Source organism: Bacidia gigantensis, assembly GCF_019456465.1.
Source record: "Bacidia gigantensis strain McMullin 20006 chromosome Unknown contig_245, whole genome shotgun sequence".
Taxonomy (NCBI): domain Eukaryota; kingdom Fungi; phylum Ascomycota; class Lecanoromycetes; order Lecanorales; family Ramalinaceae; genus Bacidia; species Bacidia gigantensis.
In genome coordinates, this window is record NW_025408601.1 from 1,676,852 (window position 1) to 1,702,093 (window position 25,242).

Sequence of the window (25,242 nt, forward strand, 5' to 3'; positions counted from 1 at the left end):
CAAAGCTGCACATTGAAGCTTGTGATAAGCCAATCTGAAATCCTGTCATGCGGCAAAATACCAGGAATGATCTCCGTTGCATAAGCGCAATAAGCGTCGAAGAAAGCGAGCCAAGCGGATAATTGTTGTCGCAAGGATTAACCCATATGGTTAGTCGATTTCTTCACCCATCATCAGTATGACTACACATTGCTGGCAGAGCTGATGGAATGTTGTGCAGGGAGCACATGAAGGTGTGCGACTTATCCAGCCTCTATTGGTGGAAAATAGCGCTTCACTGCGAGATCATTCGGAAGGATTCACGACTTCTTCTGTGATCTTCACAATCAGATCAAATGCGGAACGCATACTCGCCTCATTCGTGTGTTCATTGGCGCTGACTAGCCTGATGGCATAGATGCCATTCACCACGCCACTGGTCAGAAAGAGCTTCCTGGACTCATTTATGCGCTGATAGACTTCTTTGGTCAGATCATTTGCCATTTCCCGCAATCTATAGCTTGTGGCGGGGACCGCATCAGCGGACCGTAAACCTTCAGCGACACGTGTGTCCGTGGTCCCGTTTGGTGTATCACCATGAGATCCCTGCATCAGAACTGGGGTCACAATAGTAAAGACTGTCAGCGCGAATGCAGGCGGCACGACGATATTGAATAAGTCAGGTCTCCCTCGAAGCCAGTCCGCGAAACGTTCTGCTAGTTCGATATGCCTCCTTACGTGCGCTTTCAAGCCGTTGACTCCATACGTGCGAAGGACGAACCATATCTTTAACGATCGAAATCTACGACCAAGTGGAATTTGCCAGTCACGATAGTCAGTCACAAGACCGGTGTATTCAGTACGTAGGTAAGAAGGAGTCAAAGAAAGAACGTTCGTTAGGTCCCTTCTATCCTTCACGAACAGGCAGGATGAATCGAAGTTGACCAAGAGCCATTTATGCATGTTCATGTCGAAACTATCGACAAGCTCGAAGTCTTTCGTGAGGTGCGCATATTCTTCAAGAACCAGGGCAGAGCCAGCCCATGCAGCATCTATGTGGATCCAAAGTGCATTATCGGTGGATATCGCCTCATTGATGGTGCCTATAGCTGATATGTCATCCACAGCGCACGTTGGAGTCGTCCCGATACTGGCGGTTATGAAGAAGGGTTCAAGACCCTCTTGTTTACACTCTTCTAACATGCGCTGAAACGAAGTCCCAGTGACGGCAAGGCTGTCATCTAGCTCGGTATGAATGGCCTTGTATTTGACGCCGGCTATGATGGCCGCTTTGGCCGTGCTACTGTGGCTTTGCTCGCTTCCAAGCGCAACTAGATGATTTCTCAAGTACGTCTCTCTACAACATTTCTCTTCACCCACTAAGTTGCTACAGGCCCTGTTGATATATCGCTCCCTTGCTGCAACCATGACCGTAACGACAGCTTCACTGGCACTGCCTTGAATGACACCCCCGCCCTTTTCGCTGCTTTGGAAGCAATCAGGCAGGTGTAAAAGTTTCGCCATCCAATCGAGTACGATGGTCTCCAATTCAGTCATAGCAGGCGAGCATTGCCAATTGAAACCTGGAGCCGACAACGCAGCTGAATAGAGCTCTCCTAGTATGGAAGGATAGGTTACGGCAGTTGGGAACCAGGCCATGAAATTGGGAGATTGCCAGTGCGTGAGGCCTGGCATTATCTTGGATCCAATATCTCGTTGGACATCGGCCCAAGCTTCCCCCTCGTGAGGAGGCCCATCTGGGAGCAAAGGCTTCAAGTATCCAGGTTTGACTTCTGAAAGCACAGGCAAATCTTGGACCGAATCGAAGTAGTCAATTATTTCATCGATAGCTGAATGTGCCGCGCTTCGAAAATTCTCCGAGTCCATCGCAAACGCTTTTCTGCAGGGTATCACGTGGCAGACTGTCGACAACGCTGCTGACTGAACAATGCATCGCTGCAAGCGACGACATGGGGTATAGAGACTAATCTGCCGATCTTCAATGCCGTCGTCATACAAGTGCGCTTTTATCTTATTGACAGGACATAATGATAGGACCGGCTCTGGCACACCATCGTATCCGACTTGCTTCTTTCCCCCCAAATCTTTTCTACACCCCAGCATTGATTCGCATCATCAGCATTTGCTGTCGCCTATATGCGCTGCACGTCGTGACAATCTCAATATGCATGGCCGAGTCTAGACCATTCAGGCCCCTCAGTGGGGATGCGACGTAGGTCCGTGCATAAAGAATCGTCCCCTGGTTTCGTACAGAAGCCGTTTTGTACTTTCGAAGACGGCCACATGTGCCCACAGGATAAAGCAACATCGATTCGAAGACGCAAAAAGTTGATCTAAGCTTGTCCATTGCTATGCACGAGTGTGTCCAAACCGCAAGCCAGAATCCTGCAAGGACCGTTTGCTTCAAATCTTACGAGAGAACGGTCGTCCGGCAAGTCTTCTCCGGAGCAGGGAAAGAGCATACTCAAAGACTGCAGATGGCATGCATAGATTGAAGAGCCTAAACCAATTGCGATGATCTTTGACCGCAAGTAAGATTAATTCAACCTTGCACTACGACCTGCCCCACGTCACCCTGGCACGAAGGCTTTTTTAACGGAATATCTTGCGGTCATATCGATGTACCCCAATGCACTGTCAGGACTTCGAATCTTTGTGATTTTCGCGTGTTTGAAAGAGAAGCTGACCTCGCAAGTATTATGCTTTTCATCTCCATCTAAAGGACGAATAACAGGACAACAAAGCTTGAGATTGGTTCGGCCCATGTTGAATGTAGTGAGATTTTCGCTGTCAAGTCACAATGTGCGTGCCTGATCATCTTAATCACTCAATTAGCTCAGTGCCACAATCTCAATGGCTTTTACCATGAGCTTCATCAGTCATGTTGGCGTGAACCTTAAGCTTTCCCCACACGAATCGCTCATTGTAGCTGCCTAGTCTGGACGCTGTGAACTATAAATGACTACGAAAGCTGTCATTCTAATATTTGTGTCGCAACGCATCCTGTACGATGTGGGATTCGACCCCGCCGCACAGCTTCCAATCTTCCCAAGATAGCGAATGGCTCCTTGATGCAATTACCTGCGTCTGAGAGGGGCCCTTGACCAGAGAGTGTTACATATAAAGCCTGGCTCAAGGCATCAGGAGCACTTGTAGGTCGTCCAGGTCCGTAGATTACCTCTACAATGCTCTACTTAGAATTGTTAGCCATCTTTGCCCTGATTCTAACCACCCTACAGACTCCATTACCGTGGCCCAACCTTGAGCAAAGAGAACTCTCTAATGGCCCCGTGATACCCTCAAACTTTCCCGATCCAGCGCTCATCACCGTCGACGGCATATACTATTCCTTCTCGACCAACAGTGGCGGCCTACACATACCTACCGCTACGTCTCCAGATTTCAAAAGCTGGACTGTGACCGGTACAGATGTCAGTAACAGCTCCTCTTCACTCCTCCACACTTGTCCGTATCCGCTGAATCTCTGATTTGTAGGCTCTGCCGAAATTGCCATCTTGGGCTACCGGTAACGTGTGGGCTCCAGACGTCGTTCAAGTTGCCGATGGCACTTTTGTTCTCTATTTTGCCGCCACAACCTCCCAAGATCCATCAAAACATTGCGTTGGGACAGCTACCTCGTCCAATGTAGAGGGACCGTACACGCCTAACGACATAATATTCGCATGTCCTCTCAAACAAGGAGGCGCAATTGATCCCGCTGGCTTCCTGGACACCGACGGCTCTCGTTATGTTGCGTACAAACTCGATGGTAACTCTCTAGGCGGTGGTGGTGGCTGCGGCAATGGTAATGGACAATTCTCGACTGCCATCATGCTGCAGGCAGTTGAAGCAGATGGTGTCACTCCCACAGGTAGCGCTGTACAGATACTCGAACGAGGCGACTCCGATGGACCTCTCATTGAGGCGCCAAGCCTGGTGCGGAGCAGCGAAGGGACGTATGTGCTGTTCTTTAGTAGCCAGTGTTTCAACGGGCCAAATTACGATGTCTCATACGCTACCGCGGATTTGGTTACAGGCCCATACACCAAGACCCCAAGGCCTCTGCTGCTTAGTGGTGATGACAATGGTGCCTTGAACTCGCCTGGAGGGGCGACCGTCGCACAAAGCGGGACCCAGCTAGTCTTCCATGCAGATGCTAAGCCAAGCAATGCTGGCGTTCGCCAAATGTGGACCGCAGAGATTGAGATTAGGGGTGTTACTGCCAGCATCGCTCCAGTACAAGTTGTCACCATTGATTGAATAGCGCCTCCAACATATGTTGCGTGTCTTATTGCCACAATTTTTCTGGGAAGCTCGATCTACTCTATCAGTGTATGCTAAAGCTCTATGGGAAATGGGTTCCTCCACAGATGATGCTTCGGCTAACCTGCCTCATATCGATTTCGAAGTGCGCGTACATAAGCCCATTTAGCACCTATGGAGGAGGATTTACCCTTTGCATATCCACCGCAACTTCGGGATCTTCGACATGATCCACTTCAACTTCAATCTGAACCTCAGACAACAACGCGTCAGCTCCCGCCAAGTCAATGTGTTGGGCGAGTATGCTCGTGGGCTGCGATGTAGCGACGTTTGCACTGATGTTCTCGCTCTGAAAATAGCCCAAGCATGCCAGGATTGAACGCGAGACAGAACAAAAGACGAACCATGTATTTTCATAGGAGCTATATGAAGAGTAAAGATTCCGAGAGTGGAGAAAACGCCAGAACTCAAAGCCCCCTTTTCCCTACCGGTACAACCCCCTATTTCACCCACTGCTTCTCTCCCAACTCCTCCCTCCACTTCCCCTCCTCCTTCCTCACATCCTCCGGCATCACACCCTCCAAATCCTCCAACTCATGCACCTGCCTAACCTCCGCCTCGGTATCCCACAAGGGCGCCTTTTTGGCCCACTCCACCGCTTCTTTCAACCCCTCTCCCTCCTTTAGCTGGATCAACCAATACCCACACACCAACCTGTTCTCCCCGTCATACCCAAAAGGTCCATTCGTCACCTTAATATCCTCCTTGGGCGTAGGCTCGTCTGGGGATTTCTCGTTCTTGGGGAAAGAGAGGCGGGCGCCCTTTGAAGACTCGAAGAGTCCTTCGGCGGAGAGGAGGATGCCCGCCGACTTCAGGGATTCGTTGTAGGCGTGCATTAGTCCGAAGACGGGAGGTTGGGGAAGGACGCCGGATTCGGCGTCTTTGTTTGCACGGAGGAGGAAGATGAAGCGGGGCATGTTTGCTTGCTATGAGATGGAAAGGGGGCAGGATGGGTAGGGTTGGGTAGGCTTTGGTCCTTGATGGTGAAATGGTTTGTAGGAAGGTGAATTTTGGAGAGCAGAAGACAATGGGCTATCTGGATGGGATTATATATCCAGATGGACGCGTCGAGGAGCCCCTCATCGCGCGATCATGTGCTTCCTCACGCAGAAATATTGACCCATTCGCACGTTATTCGGACAGACAGTTCACCCTTTGACGCTATTCAGGCGAGCGCGGTGCAGCATCTTGCTTTCGATCACGAACGGGCGAATTGTGTAAGTGAAAGATGTTCCTCCGACCTGCATAGCTGTCTCGTCGTACTACGGCGCTGATCTTTGACCCCTCATTTCTAGCGTGGGAGAGCAGGCAGCAGCCAGGGTCCGGCACTCTCTTTACAATAGTGGGAGTCTGCCTCGCTTTCAATTGTGATGCAGATCACGCTGGTCCCATGTTGAGGTCATTGGGCAAATGCGAAGCTCCGACAAACATGCCTCAGCATTTGATATCCGTGCCCAAGGTTACAGATATGACATGCGGAGCCTTCGGGTTGGGATGGAAGTCTGGGGGGCAATCAAGGGTCCGGGAGCGGCCTGTGGGAAGTCTGTTTTAGGGGCTGTCTTTAGGGGCAACAAGCTCTGAGGCATCTTGTCCTCACTTACACGACCTTCCATGCCTTCTCACATACGCGTATGCACTTGAATGTGGAGAGTCAGGCCAGGCCAAAAGGACCAAGAATCAACTAAGTGCCCTTGAGAGTCCTAAGGTCCATGGCTTTGTGAAGAATGGAGTGAATATGAGCGCGTCGTCAAAAAGAGCTCTTTGGGGACAACCATTCGCAACCCTGAGTGATATTCAACTACGAGGCCTGAGCTACATGACCGTTCATATTTGTGGCAATATGATTCTGAAGACCCGCATGATGCACGATAGCTGTCGCAATTGAACTCGCTAATTCGGTCCTCTGAGTGAGTCCTGAGATTATTTCCCTAAGTGAGCAGTAATATTTTTGGGTGATTAGTGTATGCCTCCTCATTCTAAGGAACCTGCTTCACACTGTTTAGGGGGGATGAGCTTCGACGCCCCCAAAATGAATGGGCTCAAGTGGAATAGAACACTTGGCGCATCTCTGTAACCTCTTTATAAAAAATATGGTTCTGGAACATGGGCTAAGAATTCATACGCTGAGCTTGAGTCAAGCTAAGTTGTTTCACCTTACCACATCCCTCTGTCCTTTTTCTGATCATAATTATGCTATGCGTGTACAAAGTTTCCCAAAAAGCCTCTGCTATACTGCAATTGTACGGACCGTTGCTGAGCCAGAGAGCCTTGAGCCTACGTTCATCAGGGTCCACAGACCATGGGGTTCTCTTCCTGCAAGAAAAGCGAGTTGATACAACGTTGAAAACGGGTCGCGTGCCTACATTATTGTCGAATGATGACCGCCAAGCCAGCTAATCTCGACTATGCAAGAGAAAGGAGGAGGTTCCTGTCGATCATTTGTCGTGAAACCACGCCGTAGATGCCAAGATGCGCTGACTTGCGTCCGCCCCCATCCTTAATGTCGCCCGTACCAATCATCACTTCAGCACCGACAATCCGCTAGCGATGTTGGTGATAGCTATAGAAACATGTCAGGAATATCTCCGCCAGCGCCTGCCGTTGCGGTCACACCTGTCAGCCTTTTCCCCCTCTCATCTCTCTCATTCCGCCCAATATGAAGTCATGTGCTGCGGCAGAGCAGCGTGCAAGATTCCTATATTGGGAATTGGCCTCATCAAATCTACCGATTAACTCCAAAGAACGCAGGAGGTCGTACGACCAGCTGTATGATTCCGCTGATCAACGTCCTGCCAAGGGATCATCTCGCCAACTCTTGCTGCACAAGGCACAATTGCTGCAGCTGGCTTCAGCTGTAAGCTGCCGAGCAATTCGTTTGCCTTGTGGCATCCACATTCTTTTGGTCTCTTTATGTTACATAGTCGCTCTCTCTTTTCCAATGATAAAAGCCTCCTCCACGCAGACAACTAGGTCCCGTGAAGCCTTGACTTACACTGATCATCAAATTGCTTCCATTTTGCAGCGACGTTCACCATGGCCTTTGAGTCGACTATGAGGCTGATCGTGGCTATCGCTGTGACTTCACTCTGCACGGCTTTGCCTGCCACAATCTTTCAAGCAATGGCAAGCGGGCCCACTAAGTTGTTGCCGGTAAACATCAACCAATTCGAAAGGATGACTGGGCTCCGACGGCGAGACGACTCCGAACAGTTCACGGATCTAGACTTTCAAACGCAGTCGCAATTAGTATATGGCAGTCCTGGCGGTAAGCAACCCTATCATGAGCCTCAAAACCATACTGACCCAATCCAGAACATGGTCAGGTGTTGTTTGCTAACATGACTCTATTTGCCCCGGATGGATTGCAAATAGTCATGATGGAGAGGTTTGAAGGCTTGACTTCGGCCGTTGATTGCCAAGGAAACGACGGCACCCTGTCATTGACCTTTAAGTCTCAAGACGCCTTCAACTATGCCTTGAAAACCTGGTCGACTATCAATGATCATGAGGACCACAGGTTTCTGATGATCGCTAACCATGCCGGGTGCGGACCTGATGATGAAAGACAGCCTTACATCATCAGCAAAATCACAGAGAAAACCGACAGCTGGACAACCTTTCTAGCCGCTCAGCCTGCTCCATGGGAAGACGTCGCTGGGACTTATGATCTTGATTTTGGCAAGGTATACCCTACCAAAAACTCAAAATTAAAGCACAGGGGCATTGGCGATTGGCTTGATGATGTTAAGGATACTATTGGCGACGTAGCCGAAGACGTCAAAGACGGCGTCGAGAAAGTCGGCGACGGCATCGCAGACACAGTACAAGGCAACGCTGACTTCAGCAAAAGCGTTTCCTTCCCCGTCAATATGCTCAGCCCAAACGAAAAACACAACATCTGGGAAGACCCTGAGGGCCGCTTCTCACTCGACTGCGTTAATTGTTATGTCCAAGGCAGCTTCCAAGTAACCGGCCACCTCTCCGTCAAAGGCTGGCACCTCGAAGACCTCAGTCTTGACGCCTCCCCCCAAAACTTCAACGCCCAGCTCGGCTTGGAAGCCTCCGTCACGGCCACCACAAAGAAACTCTCCCAAACCCTCGGATATCAGAAAGAGATTTTCTCCGCCGCCATCCCGGACGCTGGTATCAAAGTCCCTGGCCTCTTCACCCTCGGCGCCAAAATATCCTACAATGTCGGCTTCAACGCCTCCATCGCCGGCACCGCTAAATTTGATTTCGGGCTGAAAAGCACACTCCCTAACACCGCAAAAGCAGTCCTCAATATCGCAGGTGATGGCGATAGTTCCGCCACTGGCTTCGATGGCGCCGTAGACCCCTATTTCGACATCAACGAGATCTCTGCCTCGCTCAAAATCGCCGTTTTCTCGAAACCGAAAATCTCATTCGGTATCGACTTGACGAAAGTCGGCAAAGCAGAAGTTGGCGTTGCGATGAAATTGCCCGAACTGTCCGCCACTGTTACCACAAAGTATAAGCCTGGGGGCGCGTGCCCTGACGACAAGAAGAAAACCGAGACGGGCGTCGATTTAGCCCTGCAAGCCGTGATTTCCGTAGATGCGGAGGTAGATGCCGCGTGGGGCGAGGACGCAGACACGAAATTGCCGAAGTGGTCGAAGTCGCTGTGGAATAAGCCGTTTGATGTACCGTGGCATCCGTGCTTCCCCTTCAATATTCCTGAGTTAAAGCCAGGGGGAGGGGATACTTCATCGGCGACGCCGAAGCCGAGTCCCGCGCCTACGCCGCAGAAGAAAGCCGCTGCTGGTGATGGGGATGGAGATGGGGATAATAGTACGCCGGACCCGCAGCCGGGAGCTGCGCCGGAGCCTGAGAAGACGAAGCCAAAGACTTCATCGAGTTCCGCTGCTGCGCCGGCGAAGAGTTCGATGCCGCCGGCGACGGGAGGGGGTGGGTGTAAATTCAAGCGGGAGAATGGGCGGAGGATGTTGGTGTGTTGAATATGATATGAGGGAAGAAATAGAGATCGTGGGTCTGAGTTGTATGACTATCTGCCCAAGAGCTGGGTGCCGAGACGGCGCGTTGTGTTATGTGAGATGACTTATGATACCCTATTTAGTACATATCAAAGATTTTCCTGACTTTAGTGAGAGCTTGTAAGATCGTTGTCGGCCACCTTCCGCTCATCGCCCTCTCGTTTACTGGAGCTGCTGAAGAAGCTAGGAGATAATTGAGGCACGAATCAGTCGTGACTGTACGTTATGAATTGGGCATGCGCGATTAGCGTTCGTGCCAAAAGTACATGTGATCTAGCAGGATTAGTGCCTTGACGCTGAAGTCTGCGTATTGGCGATGCCAATGTCAGCAGTATTGCTTTCCGGATAATACGTTGTCTTCCTATGAAATGGCGAAGGATGGACGCGACTTTCTCGCATTATCTGGTCTATGGATCTGGGTGCTAATGTAGCAACCTCCGCTGTTCTCGCCTTATCTCAAACTCACGGAAGATGCAAACTGGCCATTTGAGGAGGAGAAAGGGAGGCACGGAAATATGTGGAATTTTGGGGACTCGGTGAAGTCCTACGGCCCCAAAAAGTACATCGTTGTCAGAAAAAGTCATCGTTTTCAACAGGCTTTTCTATGCTGACTCCCGAAGCTTTCAGGCAACGAAATTCGAGACGACCATCCTCTTCAATTGAGTGAGCTGGCGATCACGAGCTGCTTTGGCAGGACCTCCTTTGTCGGTGGCTTCTTCTTTTAATTGTCAACATCAACTTCTGGCCTAGAGGCCAACCAAATTTGCCTGCAAGCCGCCACGGCCGCCGATTCCGCTTCTTGATCATTTGGCGAACGATAAGCGGCATCTAAGAATTGCAAAAGGAACTCACTTTCTTCTTCGTTTGTATAATAACGCTCCTTAGAATGAATATGTATGAGTGAATTCTCATTGGTTGCTCGGGCGTATTGAAAATACGTGAGCTTTCTCCACGGTCTCTTGTACACCAGTTCAACATTCGCTGCAAAATCATGGAACTCGACTTTATCGCTGAAGCACTCTTGAAGCAGCCACATGGCCGAAATGGAGATTTCGCATTTGATCTCGTAATAGAATCCAGAATGGCCGTCGATGTCAGGGCTTCTGTAAAATTGATCTCTCTCAGTCGGTGCGTTGACTTGCGCGCCTTGAGCTAGTAAAGCTTTTGTAACGTCAAAAACGTCATCAAGTGCGACACTCGGACCGAAGACAGTGAAATCAGCATCGTTTTTGAAATGCTGCACCTGATTTCGTAAACACTCCACCCACATGTGCCAGAAGGACCCGTGATAGTGGTTAGGGGCATATGATGAGACCGACAGGATAGGCGCCATAGGATTTGCACCTTCATTTAGAAGCATTCTTACTAAGGCGAAGTTGTCCTGAATTTTACGAGTAAAGCTAGACTTACAACAGGCAAGCAGGTAAGTCGATACAAGGTCGTAAGGTCTGCCTGTGGGCGTCTGTTGAGCCCCCTGAGGGCGAAAGTGTTGATCCAAATGATGGCGATAGCGGGAGAAAGCCTGCCCATATTGCGGAGTACTTACCCAGGTAATATCCAACGCAAAGCCAGGAGCTTCTTCACCCAAATGAGAACAGCATTGTCGACAGTCTGGGAGCGGTTTTGGTTGGCTGCGTAATCTAGTGACCGGCAGATCAAGGACTTCGCATATGAATAAAGACATGTTTTGAGCGGCTGCCATGCCTACAATGTCGTAGGCATCTTCAACGGGTCCGTGGATCATGTACGCGTCCGCATCGAGTCTACGATCTGCTTTCAGATCGCCCTTTGGAAGTATGATCTTTGGTATGCATGAGTATGTCGAAAGTGATTCCATGAGCTTGAGCTGAGCAGTACCATTTATCTTTTCAACAGATGAGATTTGAGCCAGAGCTCCCTCAAGATAGTTATAGTGAGCGAGGTGAGATTGGAATTTGCGAATCTCAAATGCGCCTCTTGAAAGATCAATTAAATATGACAATGTCCCTCTGGCAATTGAAAGACGCACACAAATCTCCGTTGGGCCTGCGCTTTGTAAGAAGGCTTTTGCCGCTTGATTGTTTGCTAGGAAGTCTTTCACAGTCCTATGGTGGATTTTGATTTGGTTCCCAAGCACGGGATTGTGATGAGTCTTTAACAAAGGACTCGTTTCTGCATCTTGCACAGTGATCACTTCTAGAAGCCCTAGTGTATGCGAGAGCACCCGTGTTGTCAATTGACGGCAGGCTTCAATTAAGCTGCTGTCATCTGATTTCTTCACATTTAAGGGCATATCACCGTTGACTTGTTGTTGGTCAATCAGATGCAACCTCCAGAGGTCTAGGGCGCAATCATTCGCTTCCCTGTTTTCTGATTCGTACAACGCAATCTGCAGGTATCTGGCTGCATCCCGCCGATACATTGGCTTGATTCGGATAAGCATTTGCATATACAAATTTTCAACACCGATAGGAAGGCTGTATATCTCCTTCTCAAGCTCATCGAAGTCAACAAAATGCTGAAGCCCTTCCCGGATACTCCGGACTGCAACGACAACCCATAGAAATACCCCGTCTGCTCGACTGACGATTTCATTTATCAAATGCTGCCCACTAGAGGGTTTTTGTGCCAGGAGGGAGAAAAGCCGCTCAGTCAAAGTGAGCTGTGAGCTAGTGTATGCGCGGATACTGTTGCGTGTTAAGTCTTGCAGTCTCAAGCTTGGCATCCCGGCGAAGGCATTTTCATAGACGGCTAAAGGTCTACTGGACAGACAAGTTTTCACGTTACTTCGTGCGGAGAGGCTGCTGATTAAGCCAAGAATTTTCATATAATCACCTTCGAGTTCGTCGAGTCCATCAATCAGAATCCAGACTGCGATAGGTGTTTGGGTCTGTGTCAAGACTGCTACAAGGGTACTGATCAAGCGTTTTTCCGTCCAAGTGTGTAGCGGCTGCTCCTAAATTAACGGTCTGTGAGCATCGTTCGCCATTGCTGGGGCACAGGTCTTTCGCTTACCGCGTCAAAGCAGGCAACTAGCTGCCGGCATTGGGTAAGCAACTGGTATATCAAGGATCGCAGGAGACCGTTCACAGTCTTTTCAAGGCTGCCACCTGCATTCCAGAAAAAGAACGCTGCAGTCAGCAGTAGCCGTTCTCCACCACTCCACTGCTTGAGCAAAATGTCCTTGCCTTGATTTTCATGGATGTAATTCATCAAGGTCGACTTTCCCGAGCCAGCTTTGCCGTTGATCCAATAAACAGAGTGTCCAGTCTTTAGCCAGTCTGAAAAGTTGTCCCAGCGTGGGTTGCCTGTGATCTCCTCCGACGTTTGTTGCGCTTGATCTGCAGCATCGTTTGAGTCATGAAAGATCCATGCGTAACTATCTTCAATTCCATCGAATTCGTATGCCACCTGTTCTTGCCGCGAGAAAATTGCGGGGTAGAATAAGCTGCTCTTGATGTCTTCATAGAAGCGTTCATTTTGTTGAGATTGTCTCGAGCGGGCAAGCTCTTTCACAATCTGCTCCTGTGTCTGCTCTGAACTTCGCTCTACAAGGGTAGTAAGTGAGCTCTGCGAGTTGGCAAGACACATAACGATTCCTTGTAGACCTTTGTCGAGGTTTGCGAAGCGGTCGCTATATTTCAAGGTCGCAGTATCAAAGCGCTGACTAGAGTCCGGAGTTAGCAAGATACTGCGCCTTCATCTCTTGTCCTTCAATCGCTGGGCAGTAATAGACACGCGCACAAAGATACATGTCATGCATCATGTGGCTTGTACAAGTGAAGAGCCCAGAGCTACCCGAAATCGAGGATAGAAAGTTACAAGTGCCAGGCAGAGGGCAGGATGTGCCATTAGTGCAATTCAAAAAATACTGTTTTGTTCAAGCGTGTAGCCATGACTCTCCTTATTTGAAAATTGACAGAGGAATGGGGGATAATGGCTAGATGTGGCAGGCTTTGGCCATTACTAGCGATAACCATGGATGCCTTACCTGAGCTTGAAAAGCAGTGAGGTTTCCAGTAGCCTTCTGTAACTTTCCAGGCGTTCTTTTAATCTGGAAATGCTACCCTTCTTCCATATAGAGCGAGCGAATATGCCAGCAGCCTCCCGTTTTGAGCCCGACGGGCGTGCCTTCAACTTATTTACTTCGTCATGTAGCTTTTTTGCAGTCTCTTCGCATTTCTGCCCGAGGTTTAAGAGTTCTTTCTCCTCCTCAGAGAGTGACGACACTGTCTTCCCAGCTCCTAACTCTTTTATTGAGCGCTGTAAAGAGCTCGAGAGGTTGCTCAGATGGATGGTCGTCTCATCAATATTGATGTTCTCGCTCGTCGAGCCTTTCTCGTAGATTTCGTGACAGGCCTTTGCGGTCGCAATGCCGAATTGAATGAGCTGTGCAATGGAGGCAACGAGACCGACGCCAGTGACTGGATCCATAACAATTTGCTATTCAATGTAAATGGACGAAGGTGCTTTAATCAAGGCAACCGTATTGCGCGAGCATTGAGCTGTGCAAGCTCATCGCACTACGCGATGAAGGTGAAAATTGGCGCCCCAGAAACAGAGCCTGAGGATTGAGAGCAAACCATCTGGCTCACACTGACTGGATGTCTCAAGTCCTCAATTGGTCATGTCTATAGTCTCAAGGGCACATTACTGTACAGCCACGATGATTCTTCGGCGATTGTCCAGGTCGCTGGACATCTCAGCCTGATCACCTAGCGCCCCATATGCATCCCATTGGATAGTGTGCGGGGCATGCGTAAGATTGTGGCTGCCTGAGGTGGGACGAACGACGGGTTTGGCACCCATTTGCAGAGTCTACTTTTGGCTTCCTCAGCTCAATGATTTCCGTGATGCCAATTGATTCACATTGGCTGGACATATGATTGACGCCGTAATAGTACAGTGAACGCGCGAGCATCGAAGCAGGACAGTCTTAAAACGCTGACGCTTCCCAAGGCTCTCGGCTCGGACAAGAGTTTCTCCGATGACCGAGCCTGGTCAGGATCGTTTACGGGCTGAGAAGAATCAACTTCTTGATGCGGCGCCAATCAATTGATTTCCGGTCTGCCAAAGAGAGCCTCAATACTAGAGTTGAGACTCTCTTGCCCTTTCCATCCAGAAAAGCAAGAGAAGTGAGATAGCAGATATCTTGGCGCCAAGACATGTCATCTCGGCTGCTACCTACAGTGGTCGGCAGTTGGCTGATATATTTCAGTATGACATGGTGGTGACGTACCTTTACTTCGACAAATATAATTGCCCCTCACAAAATGCCTTGCTTGAACTCTTTTGACTGCAATCATCCTAGCCTAGCATCGCTTGTTGAACATTGTATACCAAAAGAGCCTACCACACATCCACCGCAACCATGGCCGTCGTTACTCAAGCAGCAAACTATATCGAGAAGGCCCTCGGCCACGGCAAGAATGCCTTCACAGAGCAAGACATGACCAATGCGGCTCGAGACCGCGAGAAGTACGCCGACAAAGATGGAGAGACTATGCAAGCGCTCTGCTGGATGGGCAAGAACGACGTGCAAGTCCGTACGTCTGCCACCCTTCCCTCCTCTCCCCTCCTCCCTACTCATCTCAATCTAATCTCCCTCTGCAGTCGAAACTCCCAAACCAGCCGTCATCGAAGATCGAGACGTAATCCTCAAAGTGACGGGCAGCACAATCTGCGGCTCGGACCTGCACCTCTTCCACGGCGCCGTCGTGCAGCTCCAAAAAGGCGACATCCTCGGCCACGAGTTCTGCGGCAAAGTCGACAAAATGGGTTCTGCCGTGAAGGGCTTCAAGGAAGGCGACCGCGTCGTCGCGTCGTTCCAGATTGCGTGTGGAGAGTGCATGTATTGCAAGAAGAAGCTGTCGTCGCAGTGCGAGCGCACGAATGCCAATACGATGGAGAATGCAATGTATGGCGGAAGAACGGCGGGGATGTTTGGATACAGTCATTTTACGGGCGGGTTCGCGGGTGGGCAGGCGGAGTATGTGAGGGTGCCATTTGGGGATGTTAATTTGTTGAAGCTACCGGATGACGTGCCGGATGAGAAGGGATTGTATCTCAGTGATGTGCTGGCGACGAGTTGGAATTGCGTCGTTGATACTGGCGTAAAGGAGGGAGATGTGGTCGCAATCTGGGGTGCGGGCCCGATCGGGATGATGGCTGCGGAGATGAGCTTCACCAATGGAGCGAAAAGGGTCATCTTGATCGATGGAGGCAATGGGGCGTGGAGGCTTGACTATTGCAAGGAGAAGCTGCCGAAGGTTGAGACTGTTAACTTTACGAGTTTACCGAAAGGACATAGCGTCGTCAGTGTTTTGAAAGAGATGGAACACGGCGGGCCAGATGTGGCTCTTGAATGCGTGGCTGGCGAGTACGCGAAAGGATGGGCACATTACTTTGAGTTGTTGTTGGGAGCCGAGACGGATTCGAGTGAAATCGTCAACGAGATGATTGAGTCTGTCAAGAACTTTGGACGATGCGGTATCACCGGTGTCTACGTTGGGTATACGAACCATTTCAACATTGGAGCATTGATGGAGCGAGGAATCAAATTATTTGGTAATGGACAGGCGCCAGTACACATGTACTGGGAGAAGCTTCTGAAAATGATTCAAGAGGGAGAAACCGATCCAGGCATCATGCTTACACACAGGCTGAAGGTCGAAGAGATGGACAAGGTCTATGAGAACTTCAACACTTACTCGAAGGGTATGCAAAAGGTGTTCGTGCAGACGAGGTTTTCGGACCCGCCAGCCAAGGGGACGCCAGACTTGACGTCGCTGAAATAGAAGGGATAGTGGTTCATTGTCCGTAGATCAATCAAAAGCAGCACTCATTTACTTCCTCTCACTTGGTCTATCTCTTGTTGTGCTTGGCGCTGTGGACGACCATGACATCAATCAGGAGTGCCATTGACACTTCAAATATCAAGAATAAGTTTGTCCCTCGTCGTAACAACTATCTGCGCTCAGTCGCTAGTGATAAAGAAGTCGGTTTTTCCTGGCACAGACGTTTTTGTATCTGAGTGCAGCCCGAATGCGATATTCCTGGGCAGGAAAACATTGGGGGGCATCCCTATTTATACCAACCCCAGAGGGCTGCCGGAATCGACGCCAGAGGCATAGAAATTCTTAATCTAGCTAGTGGTTTTCAGCCAACAAGCCAATGGCTGTAAGGTGGCTTCTGATCCAGCGATAGAAATGCCCGAACCAGGTACCCTCTGCAAGAACTCGAGTAATTGCGAAGTCCGGCGGGACTTACTCATCTCACACGAGCGTGACTTCCTTGAAAGTGTTTGATTGCTGAGAATCCTGATCATGTACGAGACCATGGGTGTAGCAGTTGCCTATGAATCGCAAGTGCTCATCCGCCTCTCTTAGGACGAGCAGCTCCTTTGCGCCTGCTACGCGACAAATTTTATCAGACGGCTGTATGGATAGCGGTCCCCTGCCCATACGACCAGATCTGGTAATGAAGAATCGTGTGTTCCAGCATGAGCGAGCCATCTCCTTTTTGAAAAGTTTAGCATCGCCTGGTGGGGTCACGGCGAGAAACTTGCCATCCTCGTCAAACTGAAGCCAGGGTTCTGGAAAGGTCCAATGAGGCGACTTGACGGGCTGCCTTTTGTTTTCGATGATCGTCGCACATATGAAATGATACATCTTTATGTCCTTATCTTCTATTTCTGTGGGCTCAGAATAATGACACTTATTGAGATATGACTTGCATAATGCGAGATTCCATTGAAGTTGCTCATCACGATCTCCTGTTTCGGTAAGACGCTGGAATAAAGCCGAGCAGAAGTGATCGTAATACTCTTTTGGCGCTGGACATTGTTTGCCACTGGAGTCCCCTATCATGGCGCGCCAGAATGCATTGACCGTAGTGTGTCCAGACTCCTCAGGGTCTCTCGTAATCAAAGCCCATTTGTCGACTTCAATAAACTCAGCCGTCATCTTGAACCACGAAAGAAGGGCATCCTCTGGCTTTTCCTCTCGCATCATGATGTCGCCCGATACATGTGCAACTTCATCTGACACTTGTACACCAAGTGAAAGAGTCCTGGAGCCAGGTATCCACGCGACCTCAACATTCGAATCCTGACAGTCTGGACTTTCGTTATTGAATTGAGGTCGACTAGAGGTGACACTGTAATCTGGGACCCACGAAGGAAGGTCGCTGAATTCTCGGAAAGATTGATCACCGACCAGCTCTAGAAGACTGATTGAACGGTGAGTGGTGCATATGACTCCTGTTACATTACAATAAATGTCCCTTACAGACTGCTCGTACCCAATGTTGATCTTTGATAGAGCAGGATCTTTATTTGATGCCAGACCAAGTAAGGCGATGATCTTGTCCCTGGGCTCTGAGGACTCCAGCGCATAAGTAAGCCGCAGGAGCTGCTCCAAGGATAGGGATCGAGGTCTCGCCGATAAATTCGTCACGAGATCAATAATATCATTCCTGATTGGAAGCGTGTATTCATGGTCTAGATTATATGGCTGGGATCTCAGACTACCTTGCGCATTGTTGGCCCGAAGCCACCATATTGGTAGTGCCAGAAACTTCCAAGAAAATCTGGCACTTCCACAACCCACGATGATCGAGTCACCGGCCATTAAGAGCTCTTGGAGCACCCATATTCTCCGGAAGAATGGACGCGATAAGAAGTCCATTAGAGATGTCCAATCTGATCCTGGAATTTTCAAACCCGCAGGTCCCACAGATTCAGTCTCACCACTCTGTGCTTTTGCTTCCTCAAACGAGCGCGCAATTCTCGGTAGCACCTGAAGGACTCCTTCGTCTGATTGTCCAAGCCAGACACAAACACGCTCGGCCTTCTGATAGATTTGTTTCATGAGTTTGATTTGCTCGTTCTTTTCGCGAGTATCGCCCTGGTTGATACACAGCGCGTCAATCCACCAAAGCTTTGGCTGCCAGCTCGCGAAGCTGTATAGTGCATCAGCTAAGTTTCCTGTGAGCTGCAGCCCTTGACTTTGAGACTGTCCAAGCATTGAGCCCCATGTATATGAAAGAGCAGTATACGCAGCAGCTTTCGCAAGAGGGACAGCGTGAAATCGGAGTACTATTGTTGCGTCATTCAAGATCCGGATTTCTGCGAGCCTAATATGATTGGTGGTGTCGGACAGCGCGATTCCAGGGTACTTGTCGTCCCGTTTGAAAACCATCACCTGAGACTGTGCATTCTTGGTAAATAATATGTCGTGATGACCTTCAAGAAGCATATTCTGAAATCGATTTGGATCAAAGTCTTCTTCTGACATGATCACTTAATCGATATCTAGAAAATATGAAAAATAAGCATACTCAGCATGCCAGCGTGGCCTCAAGACGCGAGCTGCGGTTCACCTCATGGCGTCTAGGTGCAGCTCATTTGGAGTGGCCCGCTCTGATTGTGTTATCATTGATGACTCGAAGAGAACGCGAACCATGCTCTCGAACGTCACTCTGCCAAATCTGTTGATTCAGAGTGCTTAGAACGAGGGAGATCACGCAAATTCTGGTCTAAGCAGGCTCGCAATTTGCAAAACTCCTCAGAGACCCTAAAATTGGTAGCGAAATGACCAATTTTGGTGTAGAAGGGTTCAAAATATTACGATATAAAAACTTGTACCCAGTGTCTTCGTAATAAAGCTAGTTGTAAATTTAGCCTTAAATCTAAGATTGGGTGTGTCCAAGGAGTATTGCAGACCGCGAGGTAGTTCAGAATGACTGACTGAGATGATTATAATTTTCAACGCTAGCCTATTTAGTCATTTCCTAAGTCTCTCGTCTTTCTAGGGAAACACGAAATCAACTTGAGGTCGTCTGGAGGTCATCTGGAGGTAACCTGGAGGTGACCTTGAGATGACCTTGATATGACCTTGAGAGCTCCTTGAGAAAATATTGAGATCGTCCTGTTATATTTCTTTTAGGACATGCTCTCTAATCTATTGGAATTACTTGCGACGGGCAACCAGGCTACGACTGTCTGTGAGACTTTCATTAAGCCCCTAAGGATTGCAGCTCCTTTCTCATTCAAGTTGAAGCGTAAAAACTTTTCTCCTGCGCAATGACATCATAGCCCCAAAATTCCGTTCATCTTCATCAGAAGTCCATACGACTAATTACGCATCAATTCTCACCACGTTCTCAATGGCAAAACCCACGCTCCTCTCGCCCTCACCTCTCTGCATCCGCTGTCTCCGCATCGCCCTCCTCCCCTCCCAAACCCCCCTTTCCGACAAACGCCGCCGCATCTCAACCTACGGCTACACGCAAGCCAAAGCCCTCGTCTACAGCGAACATGGCAACCCATCCGACGCGCTTCGATTGCACAAGCACTCCCTTCCCCCACCACACTCCACCTTACTTACCCTCCGCGCCCTCGCTGCCCCTCTCAACCCCGCAGACATCAATCAAATCCAAGGCTTCTACCCCACACCCCCAAAAGACAGACATTTCACTACTGCGCTGGGCACTGCCTCGCCGTCAGCTATACCCGGAAACGAGGGCGTGTTTGAGGTTGTTGCATTAGGAGGGCAGGCAGGCAAAGGCAATGTAGGCAATGGAGAAGAAGGATTGCAGAAAGGAGACTGGGTCATACCCCGCCGCACGGGGCTAGGCACATGGCGGACGCACGCGCAGGTTGACGAAAGCGCCGTGCTGAGGATCGAGAAAGAGGGTGTGAGTGCAAGCCAAGTGGGCAGCGTGAGCGTCAACCCCGTAACGGCGTGGCGGCTGCTAAGCGGGTTCGTGGATTGGGGTGTTGAGTTTGCGAAACTCGCTGGTGGAGGAGGTGGAGGGGCAGGGGGAGGCGGGCCGTGGTATATACAGAATGGAGCGAATTCTGCGGTGGGGAGGGTGGCGAGTCAGTTGGGGAAGCTGTGGGGGCTGAGGGGTATTGCTGTTGTGAGGGAACGGGAGGATAAAGGGGAAGAGGAGGCTCTGAAGGCAGAGATGAGGGCACTGGGAGCGGAAAAGGTCGTTACGGACAAGGAGGTGGGGGAAAAGGGATTTAGAGAGCGGATTGCCGAGTGGACGAACGGAGGGAGGGAGGAGGTGAGACTGGGGTTGAACTGCGTGGGAGGTGATGCGGCAATGAATATGGCGAAGGTACTGGGAAAGGGTGGGACGATGGTTACGTATGGGGCTATGAGCAAGGCGCCCATGAGGGTCGGGGCGAGTATGTTGATCTTCAAGGACTTGAGGTTCGTGGGGTTCTGGGTCAGTCATTGGGCGGATGAGCATCCGGGGGAGAAGAGGAAGGTGGTGGATAGTGTCCTGGATTTGTATAGGGAGGGCAAATTGGTGGAGAGTCCGACGCTGGACGTGAGGTGGAATGAGGAGACGAAGCAGGAGGAGCTAGTGCAAGCGGTACAAGGCACGCTGGAGGGGTATAGAAAGGGTAAGGGCATGTTCATATTTGGAGAATGACAACCTCCTCTCTGCTGCCTACCTATGCGAGATGTCTTTTGCATATATTTATACTTTTGAAGAGGGCTCTTGCAGATATCCAAAATTATAGGAGATACTTCTTCTAAAAATTCATACGGAGGGGCTGGTTTTTGCATATACTTACAACTTTGCGAGCTGTCTTTTGCGTATACTTCATCTATTCAATACGCCTCTTGCATTTGTTGATAAGTATATGAAATGCCCTTTGCACATATTCAAAGCTTCATCAAGCCCGTGATTATCATCGTCATATCTCCTCGGACGCCGTCCTTAGCCAAGTCAGTTTAAGTCTGCCTCTTCGCCCCCTCATCCTCCATGCCCTCACAACCCGTTGCACTTCCAAGCTTCTGCTCCACGCTGCCCAATGTACTATTTTTGTTCAGTTCGCCTCCTTGAGCATCACTCTGTGACTTGGCCGCCCTCATCTCATCCACTGCAGCCTGCTTGTCCGACGCGCCAGCGTTCTGCATATCAGTCGAGGTATATGAGCCGATGGCCTCCTGGTAAAAGGATAGTCAGTTCAAGGACTAGGGCAGCAAGTGAGGGCAGGGCAAAGCGGAGGAAGGGGCAAAGTAGTGGAGGGTGGGGAGAACGCAGACCTTGGCAGCGCCGGCGACGTAGTTCGCATGGCCACGCAGCATAGACGCGTCGCCGGTGTTGCTGTTTTCAGACATGCTGGTTCTGTGATGTGATTGTATATTGGTCTGTTGAATGGCAATGATCGTGGGGATGTAGCATAGATTAGCAGCGTGGCTCGTTGAAGGAACTTTGACAGTCATTGCGTCATGCGAATCCCCGCTAAAGCCTACAGCGGGGTACCTGGAAGGGCGCCCGGAGCGTGCCGCGTTTAGGGCCGTTTGGGGGGAGGCGCCCCGGGAATCTTTTTCGAAGCGCAAGATGGTCTCAAGATGACCTTGAGATGACCTTGAGATCACATTCGACTCAAGATCATCTCGAGACGGTCTTCACTGTGATCTCCCGCAATGGATGAAAGACACGATAAATTGACTAAAGAGGCTAGCGCATACACACTGATTTCTTCGATTCTTCTTCCCACTCCCTTCCATGGTGTGCAGTTGATTCTTTATCGCCTGAATAGCTCTGTCTCTCGCCAACGTCCCTCGATGACTGGCTGACTTCATTCAGGACTAACAACTTTGATTCCAGATGTCCTTTGCAAAGGTAGGAATAGCAGCGCCATCCAACCTCTGCAGCTTTATCAGTCAGAAAGTAGTATATCCCGCTGTGTAATTATTCTTGCTGTCCTTATTGCCTCGCTTGCGGCGATTTCTGCCCTGCTTCTTGGAGGCCTTCCCTTCTTCGCTCCTCTGCTTCGCCATTTCCTGGCCGATGAAAATTGCAGCCATCTCATACAGACCAAGTTCTCGTTTGCTTATTTTGACAGCCTGCATTAGTGGAACAAGAGATTGATATTGATCCTCGCTCAGACCCTTGCGATAGATAGACCCATGCATCCATTCAGGCAACGGTTTACCCCAGGCGCCTAGCTTGCAGAGGTGTTCTTCGAACTTCTCGTGATACGCTTGTATCGATTTAAAATTTGATGCGTCGAGTCTGCAGAGGGAGTTGTATTCGTTCTCCACTGCCATTAAGCTTGGATCTTGATTGAACTTTGGGAGGACACGGTCTCGTGTTGCATGTGAGATTTCCATGTTTGAAAAGAACCTGTCTTTGCTGGACGATATCTTAGACCAGGCCAAAAATCATGAAAGAGGTGGTAAAGAGAGACCAAGCACGGGGAGACGCAGCTTTACAGTTAACGCGGTGTTTGGCCTGTGAATGGTGTGTTGCGCCAATATTAACACATGCAAACAAGAGAATCTGTCAAAGAACCCGCCTTGCAACACGAACACGAACGACTATCTGTGACACTATCTTGGTACACGATGGGTAGCTACAAGAAGACTGCTTTCTCCGAGCGCCTAGAAATCACATGAAAGAAGGCCAGATTGCCCTAATACCAACTCACTAGCGATTAATATCAGGTTCTTTGGAATCATACGCCACTGTCACCGCAAACTCCGTATGAGGCCCACGTGACCAAGTAAGGTGGCTGCTTGCATTTGGAAAAGCTTCAATCCGGCAGCAAGGGGAGCAACCAATCAACATGCTGCCTTTGAGGACCAAAGACTTTCAATGAACGAAGGTAGCTCTGTCTAATTTACGAGTGCCCAAGTCATAGACCCGGAAACTGGTCTTCGAGAAACCGATTGTCAGTTAAAACAAAGATCGAAACTGCCTGAAAAAATATGGAGACAACTGTTCTATTATTTTGTGCTTGATATGCCAAGGAATTAGGTAGACTGGCAATCACGAGAGCCGGCTGAGCGGTCAAAAGCTCTTCGCATTACTCCGTATGCGGCCTTCCTCATCAACCCGCGATGGTCTACATGGTGGTTGTAATTCTAGCAGGTACTCAAGCAGTCAATTGAACCGCCTGCTACGCTCTGCAGATGTCTGATGTCATAAGAGCATATCATCCGAGACGATTTCGCGCAGTACCACTTCCCGCTGCCGCAGCCCCATCAGCCCCTTGAGCGAAACTTACCCCGTTGCCTCTTTTTGACGGACGTAAATCACGCCGCGAAATCTGGACGCTTGGAGAAGTCTGTTCTGTTCCTCCCCCAAGGGCTGGTACCGACTGCCTTACAATCTCCCAATCTTCATCGTATTGCCGCGGTTCCCCCTTTTCCAGTATCGTTCCGACGAGCGAAACGTGGAATAGCCATTCAACATCCTTTTCTTCCAGAAAATAGAATATTAGAGACACGTGATACACTCTTTTGGTTTTAATTATGAAGGTGATTGGTGTATTGGCGTACGTGAAACTTCTGGTGAGATAATGACCGATCTTTGTTTTCCCGTCTGTATTAAAAGCGTCGATGCACATTGTGGTGAATGCTGGGTCCCAGAACCCAGTCATCTTAAAGCCGATGTTGGAATCGATGTGTGTAGTGTCTGGCGGAGGCTCGCCACAGTCTTCAAACGGGGGGCTGGCGAGGACATCAATGGTGCTATTGGTCAAGTTCGATGGCTGGGATAAAGTATCTCGCCTTACGGACTGATAGTTCCGCCGATCCTTGTACGTAGCGTCTTCAGAAAGCTTCGGCCATTCCCGTTTAATAGAGAAACTCTTGCTGTACAACAACCCATTGATCGTTCCCGTGATATCGTAATCAAAAGTTCGACCAACATCAGCCTCCGAAGCGAACTGAAATTGGACTTGCACGTGGTATTCCGGCTTTACGATATCAAGTTGATAAGCTTGGCCATTGTTGTAGTCGAAAGGTTTGACGCTGAAATGCGCGAGGCTTGACTTGTTGGGGAAAAAAGCATCCACGCACAGATTTTGGGACAGTGGATTCCAGAAGCCCTCCATTCTGAATGCATAGTAAGAATTTATAAGAGTAGCACTGGGAGTATCGATGCCGCATTCCCCAGTGGTAAAGCCTGCCACAACCGCGGTGTTATGCAAATCTGGCGAAGTACGTCTAGAAAGCTGGATATTCTGGGGTGAAGGGGAAGGTTCTGATGCGACTGAATTCAGGAGTACTTGGGGTGTTCGTTTGATAGTCCAATCCCTGTGGTAAGGCACCCTGTCGATTGTGCCTGAGATGCCCATCCAGAATTCATCGTTCATTTCCAATAGTGATCTAAACCAGAACTCGACAGCCAAGTCGTACAAACCGCTTATTATGGGAACGAAGAAGGACTGAGGATAGATGAAGTAGTTGTTCTTGAAATGCATGACTTTAGCGTCATTTGAAGCCCAGGCGTCAAAGCACAGGGTTGTGGATGAAGGATGCCAGTATCCCGTTATCTTCAAGGCATAGTTGGTATTCATCTTGGTCGAGCCTGGGGGTGCTACGCCACAATCTCCGAAAGCGGTTGCGGTGTTGTCTGTCCCATTCTTGTTCGCTACAGAGGATGCTGTATCTCTTGATTCTATGAGACGCTCTGATTTGTCTGAGGCTGGTGCGTCAATGCTATTTTGAATAACGTTGGTGGGCGAGCCATTGAAGATAGGAGACATTCCCATTTGGGAATTTGGAGCCGTCTCGAGAGGCATCGCATTTGCACGGAGGGCCAGGATAGCGATCCCGAGCACAGTCCTGACAGTCCATGGGTGAAACATCCTTGTATTCCCAAAGACGCCGCTATCTGACTTTGTTTTTTGTGGCAATCTTTCAGACTTTATTCATGACTGAAAGTCTGGCTCGGACGACGTCGAGATCGACCCTCATGAAAATGGAATATAAAGGGCAAATAATTGCTTTCATATACTCTCTATCCATGTTGTGCGCATGGGGAGAAGGCTGTGAGGGCTGTTGGTTTTCCATAGTGCGTACCGAGAAGCAGCCCAACATGCGACAATATTCCGTGGGGGCCATCTTCAACGCATTTCCTTTGAGTCGTCACATGCTTGCGAATACAATTT

General features: G+C 49.6%; 10 protein-coding genes across 10 annotated transcripts; 4 read left to right on the forward strand and 6 right to left on the reverse strand.

Moving 5' to 3' along the window:
• Positions 1-285: 285 nt before the first annotated feature.
• KY384_005589 (uncharacterized protein) lies at positions 286-1,866 on the reverse strand (the record flags this gene model as incomplete). The annotated part of the gene is made up of 1 exon (XM_044814089.1): positions 286-1,866. One exon carries the CDS (start codon positions 1,864-1,866, stop codon positions 286-288), a length of 1,581 nt encoding a protein of 526 aa, XP_044669390.1.
• Positions 1,867-3,185: 1,319 nt separating this feature from the next.
• On the forward strand, positions 3,186-4,260 carry KY384_005590 (uncharacterized protein; the record flags this gene model as incomplete). The annotated part of the gene is made up of 2 exons (XM_044814090.1): positions 3,186-3,431; positions 3,496-4,260. The coding sequence occupies 2 exons, from the start codon at positions 3,186-3,188 to the stop codon at positions 4,258-4,260; spliced, it is 1,011 nt and encodes a 336-aa protein (XP_044669391.1).
• Positions 4,261-4,763: 503 nt separating this feature from the next.
• On the reverse strand, positions 4,764-5,240 carry KY384_005591 (uncharacterized protein; the record flags this gene model as incomplete). The annotated part of the gene is made up of 1 exon (XM_044814091.1): positions 4,764-5,240. The coding sequence occupies one exon, from the start codon at positions 5,238-5,240 to the stop codon at positions 4,764-4,766; it is 477 nt and encodes a 158-aa protein (XP_044669392.1).
• Positions 5,241-7,443: 2,203 nt separating this feature from the next.
• Positions 7,444-9,299, forward strand: KY384_005592 (uncharacterized protein; the record flags this gene model as incomplete). The annotated part of the gene is made up of 2 exons (XM_044814092.1): positions 7,444-7,588; positions 7,636-9,299. 2 exons carry the CDS (start codon positions 7,444-7,446, stop codon positions 9,297-9,299), a joined length of 1,809 nt encoding a protein of 602 aa, XP_044669393.1.
• A 757-nt stretch (positions 9,300-10,056) lies between these two features.
• KY384_005593 (uncharacterized protein) lies at positions 10,057-13,748 on the reverse strand (the record flags this gene model as incomplete). Its single annotated transcript, XM_044814093.1, has 3 exons — positions 10,057-12,270; positions 12,330-12,981; positions 13,306-13,748. 3 exons carry the CDS (start codon positions 13,746-13,748, stop codon positions 10,057-10,059), a joined length of 3,309 nt encoding a protein of 1,102 aa, XP_044669394.1.
• Positions 13,749-14,685: 937 nt separating this feature from the next.
• KY384_005594 (uncharacterized protein) lies at positions 14,686-16,111 on the forward strand (the record flags this gene model as incomplete). Its single annotated transcript, XM_044814094.1, has 2 exons — positions 14,686-14,860; positions 14,928-16,111. The coding sequence occupies 2 exons, from the start codon at positions 14,686-14,688 to the stop codon at positions 16,109-16,111; spliced, it is 1,359 nt and encodes a 452-aa protein (XP_044669395.1).
• A 477-nt stretch (positions 16,112-16,588) lies between these two features.
• KY384_005595 (uncharacterized protein) lies at positions 16,589-18,610 on the reverse strand (the record flags this gene model as incomplete). Its single annotated transcript, XM_044814095.1, has 1 exon — positions 16,589-18,610. One exon carries the CDS (start codon positions 18,608-18,610, stop codon positions 16,589-16,591), a length of 2,022 nt encoding a protein of 673 aa, XP_044669396.1.
• Positions 18,611-19,481: 871 nt separating this feature from the next.
• KY384_005596 (uncharacterized protein) lies at positions 19,482-20,762 on the forward strand (the record flags this gene model as incomplete). Its single annotated transcript, XM_044814096.1, has 1 exon — positions 19,482-20,762. One exon carries the CDS (start codon positions 19,482-19,484, stop codon positions 20,760-20,762), a length of 1,281 nt encoding a protein of 426 aa, XP_044669397.1.
• A 305-nt stretch (positions 20,763-21,067) lies between these two features.
• On the reverse strand, positions 21,068-21,457 carry KY384_005597 (uncharacterized protein; the record flags this gene model as incomplete). The annotated part of the gene is made up of 2 exons (XM_044814097.1): positions 21,068-21,283; positions 21,383-21,457. 2 exons carry the CDS (start codon positions 21,455-21,457, stop codon positions 21,068-21,070), a joined length of 291 nt encoding a protein of 96 aa, XP_044669398.1.
• A 1,823-nt stretch (positions 21,458-23,280) lies between these two features.
• Positions 23,281-24,939, reverse strand: KY384_005598 (uncharacterized protein; the record flags this gene model as incomplete). Its single annotated transcript, XM_044814098.1, has 1 exon — positions 23,281-24,939. One exon carries the CDS (start codon positions 24,937-24,939, stop codon positions 23,281-23,283), a length of 1,659 nt encoding a protein of 552 aa, XP_044669399.1.
• Positions 24,940-25,242: the final 303 nt, after the last annotated feature.